The sequence below is a fragment of the Otolemur garnettii genome, unplaced genomic scaffold (assembly GCF_000181295.1).
Source record: "Otolemur garnettii isolate 467f Iridium unplaced genomic scaffold, OtoGar3 scaffold00023, whole genome shotgun sequence".
Classification (NCBI taxonomy): domain Eukaryota; kingdom Metazoa; phylum Chordata; class Mammalia; order Primates; family Galagidae; genus Otolemur; species Otolemur garnettii.
The window spans coordinates 18,982,967-18,994,322 of record NW_003852418.1 but is presented as its reverse complement, the minus strand read 5'-3'; the positions used below and the strand labels follow the sequence as shown (position 1 = coordinate 18,994,322).

The window sequence follows — 11,356 nt, the reverse complement described above, 5'->3', positions numbered from 1 at the left end:
CTCACTTGAGCCCAGGAGTTGGAGGTTGCTGTGAGCTGTAATGCCACGGCACTCTACCCAGGGGGACAGCTTGAGGCTCTGTCTCAAAAAAAATAAAAATAAAAATAAAAATAAGCACTTTCATCCATACATCATACCATATACATGTATAAAAATTAAGCAAGAATAGATTATACACCTAAATATAAAAGCTAAAAGTATAAAATTTTAGAGAAAAACTTAGGAGAAAATCCTTGCAGCTGTGGTTAGGCACAGATTTTTTTTTTTTTTTTTTTTAGTTATGACACTGAAAACATCAACAAAAGAAAAAAATGATAAATTGAATTTAATCAAAATTAAAGACATCTGCTCTTTAAAAGATGCCAATAAGAGAATAAAAATACAAGCTGCAAATGGAAAGAAAAATATTTGCAAATCACATAGCCAAAAAAAAAAAAAAAAAAACTTATAACCAGAATACATAAAGAATTTTCAAAATTCAATAATAAGAAAACAACTCATTTTTTAAATGGGCAAAAGACCTAAACAGACACCTCGCCAAAGATGACATACAGATGGTAAATAGGCATATGAGAGATGCTCACATCACCAGTTATTAGAGAAAAGCAAATTCAGATTGTAATGAGATACCACGACACCCCTAGGAAAATGACTAAAACCACACCCACTGTCAGCAGGTAAGGAGGGAAGCTGGAACCCTCACACACTCTAGTGGAGACACATGTGTAACCACTTTGGAAAACCATTTGGCAGCTTGTTAAAAAGTTGATGAAACATCTACCACGTGATCCAGGCATTCCATCCCAGGTGTGTAAAGCATATGTTCATAGGAAGACGTATATGTGGATACTTAAAGTCATTTCATTTATGATAGCCCCAAATTGAAACAAGTCAAATGTCTACCAACAAACGAACACATAAACAAATTGTGTCATATCCACCCAATGACATACTATGTAGCAATAAAAAGAATGAATTGTTGATACGTGGGAAAAATGTGAATTAACTTTCAAATAATGATGCTGGGGGGGGGGAATAGCTAGATTTAAAAAAAAAGAAAAAGAAAAAGAGGTATATAACTTTCTGTAGTGATGGAAAACTCATCAGGGGTTACCTGGGGATGGAAAGTGTTAGGTGGGAGGAATTAGAGAGGAACATGAGAAAACTTGGGAGGATGAGAGATGTGTTCATTATCTTGACTGTATTATTGCTTTCACAGAAATATATATGTGTTCAAACTTATTAAATTGTCTATTTTAAATATTGCAGTATTAAAATTCAATTATGCTTCAGTAAAGCTTTACCCCCATAAAAACCTCAGTATATTAAAAAAAAAAAAACTAGTAAAGTTTTGAAGTTAAATCTGAACAAAGTATAGCACAGACAAAGAAAGTTATTAAAAGGAGGAGTGAAGAGGCATGAAAGCCAGAGAAGGTCTCATGTGTCTTATTTCAGTGTTTCAGAGATGTCTTATTTCAATGTTTGAAGAATAAGGGCTGGCAATTTTCTTGGAAAACAATAATCCACAAGTCATAAAAGCCGGATGGATTCCTAGCAGAATAAATAAGAAGCAACGTACGCCTACATACATCAAAGTAAAACTATGGAACACCAAAGAATGAAAAGAGATCTTAAAAGTAGCCAGAGATAAAAGACAGATGAGCAGAGCAGTAGCTGACTCACTGCAAGAGGGGAGCCAGAGGGCAGTGCAATGATAGCTTTGATGCTCAGAGAGAAAACAATTGTCAGACTAGAATCGCGTACCCAGGAAAAACAATTTTCAACAATCATGATGAAATAAATGTATTGCCAGAGGAATAAAAACTGAGAGCGTTCTCATCTCCAGAGGAAATTCTGAAGTAATTGATGCTATAGGTAGAAGATAATAATCCCAGGAAGAAGACTTAATATGCAGGAAAGAATGAAAAGACAGGAGGAGGGCAGTTATGTGGGTACATATACGGAACAACCAAAGAATCTGATAACAACAAACATTTCTCAGCACACGGGGAAAGGGTAAACTCTCACTCATGGGGTGAAACACTCGATAGCAATTAAGATGGATGAATCTGACCTATATACATAGACTTGATGAGATCTTCAGAGACATAATGTTGATCTTAAAAATGAAACTGAAGAATGATAAATTTAGTATGACATTTATATACATACTTTATGGACACAACACAATATTTTAAGTTATCAACGGAGATATTGATTTGCAAAGTATGAACATGAATTGAAATGATTTGTGCCCCAAACAGAAAGCTACATAATTATCCTTTTAGTTTCATTTTTGTTTTCTATACATTAGAAAGACAATATACTGTGTTTCCCCGAAAATAAGACCTACCCCCAAAATAAGCCCTAGCAGGATTTCTATGCATTTGTTAAATATAAGCCCTACCCTGATAATAAGACCTAGTGATGGTTCACATTTCGGCACGGAGTAAGACATCCCCTGAAAATAAGCCCTAGTGTGTCTTCTTGAGAAAAAATAAATATAAGACAGTGCCTTATTTTCAGGGAAACATAGTACAAGGTAATATTACATTAAGACAACTGAAGTGAAAATAGGCAGATGGAGGAAGAAGTAGGATTGTCTGAGGAAAGAACACAAGAGTTAGATGATGGATAGATACACAGGTGGGTGGATAGACGGATAGATATCTACATATGTAACATACGTAGGTGGGCAGATGGATAGTGTAGTAGGCAAACTAACTGACCCAAAGATGTCCAGGCCCACCCAAATGTCCAGAGTCTTTGAATATATTACCTTACATGGAAAAAGGGGCTTTGCAGATGTGATGGGGCTTCAAGATCTGGGATTATCCAGGTGAGCTCGATCTAATCATGAGTCCTCAAAAATGAAAGAAGCAGAGATTGGGTGGGAGAGGTGAGAATGAAGGAGAAGAAGGAGAGGTGTAAGTGTGAGGAGGCTCCACCGCGCCGTGCTAACTCGGCACAGGAGGGAAGAGCGCCACTGGCTAAGAACCTGGATTCTGCCCACAGCCCAGATGTGCAGGAAGTTGAGCTCCCCGGGAGCCTGCAGGAAGCAATGCAGCCCCTGACACTGATTTTAGCCCAGGGAGACCCACCCTGGACTTCTATGTACAGAATTGTAAAGTCATAAATGTGTGCCATTTGAAACAACACACAAAGTTTGGTGTAGAAAACTAATACAGACAGACAGGCAGATAGAACTCTGCATCAAAGAGAAGTTTTTCTGTCTGGTTATCTGCAAAGCCAATCTTTAGAAAATAGATCCTATGATGTGACTGCCTTCGGTCATAAATTACCATATGAAAAATAAATGGATTTCAACATATGCAGTCCTTTTGAAGAGAAAAAAACATGTTCTGTGCCTCCTAGCCTGCTGAGAGCCTCCTGAACAGGGACTCTGAAGCACATCTAGAATTGAGGGTCACCTTCCAGTATCTTCCCAACACTAGCACTCAGAATAGGAGACCGAGTCTGTGTCTCTGAAGATTCGCCAAGCAAGGAGAATTGGAGATACTATTTCTTCAGGAAGCTCTATCATCTAACATGCGACTTCATCACCAGAAAATTAATTAAATTTGATACTTCATGTGGATCAAACAAATCGGTAGCCTCCTTTATTAAATCTTTGCAGGCCAAATGCTGCCCAACTGGTGGCTTAATAAGAAATTTGTCTTTAAAGAAAGCCCTTCCCCTGTACAGCCAGTGTCATATTTTCTTATAAATCATTTCCCTAATCAAAGACGTGCCCCAGACGTTAAAAGCACAAGTCTCAGCAACTGCTAAAAACTTTCTAGTGTGACGATGGGAGGTGATAATGGAAAACGCTGGAATCCTACTTCTACTAAACGGTTAGCCTTGGAAAACCCTTCATTGCAGACACACCCTAGGTAGCGTGACCTCCATGAGTCTTATCTTTCCTTTACAGTGTGGGTAGAACCTGTAACTTTCTTCCAACTAATGAAATATGACAAAGGTAAAGGTTCTGTGTTTATGAGATTAAAGTCCCTAATCAAGGTGGATCATCTTAGGTGGGCCTTACCCAATCAGGTGAGCCCTTTAGAGGTAAGTTTTGAGGTCAGGCATTTCAGACATCAGAGATACCGTCTCCACTGTTAGATTTTACAAAGTAAGGGGGCCATGCCTCAGAAACAACTCCTGCCAACAACCTGAGGAGTCTTGGGAGCAGATCCTCCCTAGCTGACCTTCTGGGTGAGACTGCAGCCCAGCGACACCTTGGATTAGCCCCACGAGGCCTCAGCAGAGAATGCACCTGTAGCCCCAGCAGATCCTGTAAACTCAGGCTCCTGAAGGCATGTGGGGTGGTGCCAACAGATCACCAGAGTACGCTGGAAATGGAGACTCATAGGCCATGCCCCAGACCTGCCAGCACCAAAGGGAAACAGCAGGTGACCAAAGTGCCCAGTCCAGGCTAGGGAGCATGACCTGCTATTTCAAACCGGGGTCCTCAGGGAGGTGGTCTGACCTCTCTATTAATGCCATCCCCCTTATGGGGTCCTTGTAGGATCTAACCAGACAGCACATGCAGCAACACAATTAGTCCCCTGCCTGGCACATCTCCAGCTCTCAGCAACGTCAGTTCCGGAGATGGTGCCAGCAGACAGGGGGACTAAAGAGGAGATGTCCTCACCAACCTCCAGGTGCTGAGCACCTGTGGGGGAGGGGCAGGAATCCACTTTGCCTCTTGAAGGATATTTAGGCTTTTTAGATAAAATATCTACAGTAGGGAGGGAAGGGGACAACCACTCCAAGAGAGGAGAAGGTTGAGAGCCTGAATGTGGAGGATAGATGCATCAGTGACCTGGGTGCAGAGTGTGGCATAGGGAATGGGGCCAGGGCAGGGGCAGTGTCACACCACATCCAGTGGGAAAGGAGGAGGAGGTTACAGGAACAAGAACATAAAGCTTCTGGGGCAGATGGGGTGGGGGCTGGGTAAAGAATCTCTCTGTTAACTTCTGGGTAATGGGCAGCCTGAAGGGTTTTGAGCAAAGGAGCAAAACGATCAAGAATGACATGACCAGAGTGGCATCAGGGTCCTAAGTCCCCCCATTTGTTGTTGGTGCACATGTGCACATGCAAGGGGCAAAGAAGGGTCTGGAAGGGTTGTGGTCCTAAATGCTAACGGTGGTTATCTCTGAGTGGAGAGATTACTAGGGTGTTTTATCATCTTTTCTTTGCTCATCTGTATTGTCTAATTTTTCTGCAAAGGACGTACATTGCTTGCATAATTAAAAAAGCAATAAAAGCTGTAAATAATTAACATGCTCTCTCTTCAGGACTTAAATTGGATGAATGTGTTTTCAACCCAGTTATTTCAAATATTTGCCAGATTCCTGGCCTGAGAAAGGCGCCATTGAAAAACACACAGGTGGTGGGGCTAAGCTGGGCCAACTGACGGGAAACAAATGTGGTCCTTTAATCTGGTCTCTCCACACGCAAAACACGGCCACGGTCCCCGCCGCACAGAGCTGCCTTTTGGATTCCATGTTAAGCAGGTCTTGGAGGCTTCGCCAAATTGCAGGGTGCAATTCCTGAAACCGGGCATGTGTGGAAACGACAGAGGTGGCCGCATGCCCTACCTTTTCGCCGTGATCCTCAGTTTTCTCTGCTTGCCGCTCCCACGTGACATCTTGCCCCTCCTCCGAGGCAGTCCTTTCTTCCCTTCTGGCTCAGACACTGGGTCCTGGGACATCACCCCTGGGACTATCGGGTAGGAGAGCTGAAAATACCAGGCATGTTGGCATCATATTGCTCAAGGCCTCACAATGGGGACAACCCAGAAGGGTTCTCTGTCTACAGAAATCAAGGAACAGAAATGCTGTGTGGACAAACAGCCTGAGCCCCTGGGAGGTGCCAGCCAGGTAACTGCAGAGCATGCCTGGACAAAACCTTCTGAAACTCCGCCTGTGCTGGCTCTGCACAGGCCCAGAAACACCACCACCAGCTCTTTTTCCCACCTCCCCAGAAGGAGGGCTAAACTGTGGGACCCCGCATTGCAGTCTCAACACATTCTTAATGAACCCGCCGCTCTCAGGTGAAGAAAGCAGCTCCCCCACCTTCAGGCTCCCCCTGGGGAAGACAGAGAAGCTTCAGGGCTCTGGAGTCCAGGCCGAGTCATTCATTATCTAGTAGGGGTACAGCTGGGGCCCCAGGACCCTTCTTGGCTGGGCTAGGGCCTCAGTTACAAAATCCAGTGCATGGACTTGCCCTCAATGAAACTACAAACTTACCATCTAATGACCAGTAAGGACACTCACATTTCCTTCCTATCACCGTTCCTGGGAACCTCAGAGGTAGGTTTCTGCCCAATCACAGTCATTATTTGTCCAAAGCCCCTGTTATAAGGCCTTTTTTTTTTTTTTAATTTTTTGGCAGTTTTTGGCTTGGGCCGGGTTTGAACCCACCACCTCCAGTATACGGGCTGGCATCCTACTCCTCTGAGCCACAGGCACCACCCAGGGACCTTCTCCTTCTAAGAGTGTTTTGTTTTGTTTCTGTCTAAGGCCTGCCTCTCAGTAGGAGTTTCTGATTTACAATCTCGATTACCCAGAAAGCGCTCCTCTGTGGTAGAGTGTTGCGTTTTCCTTTTTGCCTTTGTTACCAGGAAGCTCAGTTAAATATTATGTCTGGTTATGAACGATATCCAGAGCAGAGGTTCTCAAACTGTGGGTCAAGACCCCTTTGTAATAATGAAAATACATTACAGCATTAGGAAGGTTGAGAACCACTGATGTAGAATCTCAGTTACAATAATTCTTCTTTGAGATTTATTTTTGGGGGACTTTCTTTTGCTTTTATCTGAATTTTTGGCCTCGATTCTTTCCCACCCTAAATGTAGTAGCCCCAACCTCCCCTGGGAACAAGCTGAGCAAATATAATGAACACCGAGGGACAGCTTCACACTTTACCTCCGCCCGCCAAGCACCTCTCTCAGCCCCAGGCGTTGGGCAAAGCTGGGCATTACCTTGGATATCTGGGCTGGCCTTCCTTCTCCAGGCCTCATCCGGGCCCATCCTCTGTTGTTCGAGGGCAGGGCGTCAGGACCCTCATCCTGGAGACTGCCACCTGGGCAGTGCAGGGCCGAGTACATGGATGCCAACTTCCCCTTCTGCTCCATGGGCAGAGGAACGCTGCGTCTCAAGCAACACCATGTAAGCCGGGGCTCAGCCTTCAGTGAGGGGAAGGGGCTCTGGGCCCTGCAGCTCCTGGGAGTCCCTGAGTGGGAAGACAAGGCCAGCTCGGGCCAGCTGGGGGACACAGCCTGGGGCCGGGGTTGAGCTCTGATGAAGGAGCCAGGCTGGAGGGGACAGCAGGGACTAAGCCCTGCCAGAGGCCCTGAAAGAGGGTCTTCCAGAACACCCCCAGATTCCCAGCTAGGCACCCAGGGACTCGAGACAGCCCCAGAAGGCCTGGCCCTTGGGAGAGTACCGCCCATACAGAGGTGATGAATTACATGGGTCTCACCCTCCCTGACCTGGACTGTGGGGGCCTCACATGTGGGGGTGGGTGGGCAAGAGGTGGTCTCCCTGGGGGCCCCTGAGGCTGGGCCAGGGGACAGAGAGGTCCCAGGGCCTGATTTAACAAAGGATACCTCTTCCTCAGGCTGCCTAGTCCTGCAGAGAATACCCTGGCCTTGCCCAGGGCCCTGGGGAACAGGCAGTGGAGATGGGGGCTCTGTCTGAGGTAACCTGAGCAGGTACTTGGGGGAGAAGGCATTGTCTGCTGCAGTGGTGAGGACACCAGGAGCTTGAGGCTGGGAAGTTGGTGGGGTTTGATGCCCGGGGGCCATGGTTGCAGAATGCCACAGGGACACCTGGTCCTTCAGCCCTATTTGCTTTGGGACAACAGAAGCAACTCCAGAGGAGGCTCCAGAGGACTCCAGGGGCTCCCCTGCCTGCCGGGTTCTCTGGTGCTCCCCCAGGTCGATATCCTGCTCCTGGGAGGTGGCTTGTGCAGATCCCCCTGGGGCCTCTGCCCCCACTGGCTCTGGTGGTTCCCAGCTGCCCGGCACCTCCACCTTCAGCTTCTTCTTCTCCGAGGGGAATAGGTCTTCCTTGGGGCCACCACTGGGCTGTACAAGGACCGTTTGTGCCCAGGCACAGGTCTCCTTCACACCCCCACCACCTTGCGTACCACCTTCTAGCTCAGGGTCTGGCAAACTCTGTCTGGGAGCCTCTAGGTTATCCCCTTTAAAAGTGGCAGGTGCTGGAGGTGGCTGCTGCCCCAGTTCCTGCCTCCCATTTGGAGGAAGCAGAGAGTTCTTGCTGCCCAAATAGGGGACATCTCTGTCACTGAGTGTGGGGGATGACACAGCCCTGTCCACCCTGGGCTGGTCACTGTCTCCTTCTCTGGCCTCAGTCTCCCTCTGCTTAGGGGGCTCAGGCACCAAGGAGGCCTCTGTGGCCTGCAGGCTTCCCCAGGGCTCTGGCCTGGCTCCTCCGGAGATATTCCCAGGGTCATCGACGGCCGCAGCCTTTTCCTGTGGAGGAAGGTCCAGTTCTGTCCCACTGCCCCCTCTCACCTCCCTGGCTCTCTTGCCTGCCTGGGGGCTGGCCTTTGTTTTCTGGTAGATTCTCTTGAACGTCTCCTTTCCATACACTTGCCACTTCTCCTGGGAGAACAGCTTCAGCCTCCTCTGGCCACATTTCTTGCTGGCCCCTCTGCCCTTGCCAGCTGCCCCCTCCCCGGGGGCGGTTCTCTTTCCATCCTGGTCCTCTGTGGGGCCTGGGGCCTCTCCAGGGGACGTCCATGGCAGGTCTTCCACAGCAGCCTGTCTGACCAGGGCTCGGGGGTGTCCACTGGCGACTTCGGCCCAGGTCAGCCCTGAGCGGCAGCCGAGCCTGGTGGGGGTGAGCCTGGGGCTCAGGGGCTTCTGCGTCCTGGGACAGGCGTCCCGGGTGCCCAGTGGCTCCCGCCACGTCCTGCAGCCCTCAACAAAAGGCAGCGAGTTGCTCCTGGTGACCGGGACGCACTCCACGGTGCTAGAGAGCTGGGTGGGGACGGAGTGGAAGAAGAGGGGCCGCGCGGTGTCTGGGGGCGTCCAGGTGGAGCGCGCAGCCCCAAGGGCGGCCCTCCTGCGGCCAGGCTCGGGGGCGCGGATGTCGAAGTGGAAGGAGTCCTTGTAGGTGTAGGGCAGTGGCAGGTCGATGCTGCCCTGCTTGCACAGGCCGGTCTTGCGGGGCCGCACGGTGTCCAGCTGGGCGTCGTCCACCACCGCCTGGTTGTGGGAGATGAGCCGGGCGATGCGCTCCTCCAGACGCCTCTTCTCCAGCTCCAGCCCGGCCGGCCGCGCGCTCCCCAGCGCCGGGCCCACCTCACCCTCCGACTCGGCGCTGTGCTCCGACAGGCTGTGCAGGGGGCTGGGGGGTGCCGGCGGCTGCTCGGCGCTGTCGGAGCGAGACAGGTACCCCGAGTCGGTGCTCTCACACTTCCTCAGCCGGCCCTCGGCCGCCTTGGCTTCCCAGGGCTTCTCGGACGACGTGGCCTGCTGGCGCTGCAGCAGGCTGGGCTTTCCGCCCGCAGGAGACTTCTGTTCGAGCAGCTTCCGCCAGGGTTGGGAGCCGGCCACAGGGAGCCCGGGGGGCACAGTGAGGGCAGAGTCCCCGGGAGTCTCTCGGTTGGCAGATGCAGACCCCGGGCAGGGAGCAGCGTCTGTCTTCACATCTAGGTTCTTGGCAACAAGGAACACTCCAGCGCCCGGAGAAAGAGGCCCCTCAGATGCGCTCTCATCTAGCCTCTGACTTCGGCTTTCCCCGCTGCCCTCTGGTCTGGTGGTCTCTCCAGCCTTGTCCCCCTCTTCCAGGAGGCCGCCCCCGCCCCCCTCGGACTCCGAGGACAGCCGGGAGTTGTTGAGGTGTGTCTGTGTTCTCCTGTGCTTGTACAGATTGCTCTGGGTCTTGAAGGCGATGCCACAGGTGGCACACGGGAAGGGCCTCTCCCCGGTGTGGGACCGGATGTGCTTCTCCAAAACGCTGGGCTTGAGGCAGTCCCTGCCACAGTGCGGGCACAGGTGCTTGCCGGCATTCCGCAGCTTGCCCGGGCTGCCCAGCGGGGGTCCCAGGCCCGGAGACAGGACGGGCAGAGCGCCCACGATGTTCACCGTCAGCGCTGGGGCCGCTGGCTTCCCCACCTGGGCAGGGCCAGGCCCTTCAGGCCGCAGTAGGGGGCCAAGGATGAAGGGCACACTGCCTCGGTCCAGGCTGCCTGTCACTACGGGGGCGCGGGGCTGGAGGCCCCCAGGAGGCATGGTGTGGTACAGTGGGATGGGCAGGGCCTTCAGGAACACGGCGGGGGCCAGGCCTTGCTCCGGAGGCAGGATGACAGGGCCCAGGGTCAGGCGAGATGAGGCCTGGCCACCAGGGGCCCCAGGGTGGCCAGGAGTGGGAGGTGGCTGTTCCCTGGCAGGAGGTGCAGGGCAAGCAGGTTCTGGAACCTCCATTCCACACCATCTGGGCAGCCCAAGATGCCGGACAACCTGCAGGCAACAAGCAGACTTTACCATGGGCACCACTATTCTCTCATCAGTAAAGTCTTCCCTACCCAGCATTTCATCACCCCACTGAAGCCTCACGACAATCCCCCAAGAAAGTATTCTCATGCTCAAATTGGAAAAGGGGAAACTGAGGCTTAGAGAACAGAAGTGATTTGTCAGGCAGCTGATACACAACAAAGCAGGATTCTGACCCAGGTCCATCTGAATCCTGTCTCTCATTTAACGTGACCACAGGGCACTCCTGATTCTTGTCCTCTACATAGGTCCTTAGCAGATTTGTCAGGGTCATGCCCTGACACTGGCACAGCACCCCATGCAAAGAAGGCATTCAGCAAATGTGAACTTCATGAAAAGGAAAAGCCGGGCAGCTAGTCCAGGTCCTAACATCCATAGTGATTTCATACAAGTCCCTTTCCTTATCTGAGATCCAGTTTCCCGGTCTATAAATGGATAAGGAATCAGGTCCAGGCCACTCTGGTGCTCTGAGTCTCTGTAACAGGAGGAAAACTGTAGGGAAAAAACTGGCCCAAGGGAGGGTTTGCCAGATTTAGGAAATAAAAATCCAAGACTCAAAGTTAAATTTGAATTTCAGACAATAATGCAAAATTCTTTAGAGTATATCCCAAATATTGCATGAGAATTACTTTTAGTGTAAGTATATCCCAAATCACACATGAGTCATGCTTATGTGAGACCCAAACTAATTACCTCAAGTCACAAGTCAAACTACCTCCTTTTGCTGTTTATTCAGGACATTAGGCCGCCACATACCAAGGACCTTATCATACCTAGGTGTTATAACCCACATCCTGACCCCCTCCCCTTGTCCCACTAGCCCCC

At 50.1% G+C, this 11,356-nt stretch overlaps 1 protein-coding gene across 1 annotated transcript in view; it reads right to left on the bottom strand.

The window, feature by feature from the left end:
• Positions 1-10,462, bottom strand: part of ZNF831 (zinc finger protein 831) — a 60,384-nt gene extending 49,922 nt beyond the window's left edge. Inside the window, exons 1-2 of the mRNA XM_003787848.1 lie at positions 6,989-10,462; positions 5,604-5,743 (exon numbers count right to left, since the gene is read on the bottom strand). Of these exons, the coding sequence (XP_003787896.1) occupies positions 5,604-5,743; positions 6,989-10,462 (3,614 nt within the window). The remainder of the gene's footprint in view (positions 1-5,603; positions 5,744-6,988) is intronic.
• Between the last annotated feature and the right edge of the window lie 894 nt (positions 10,463-11,356).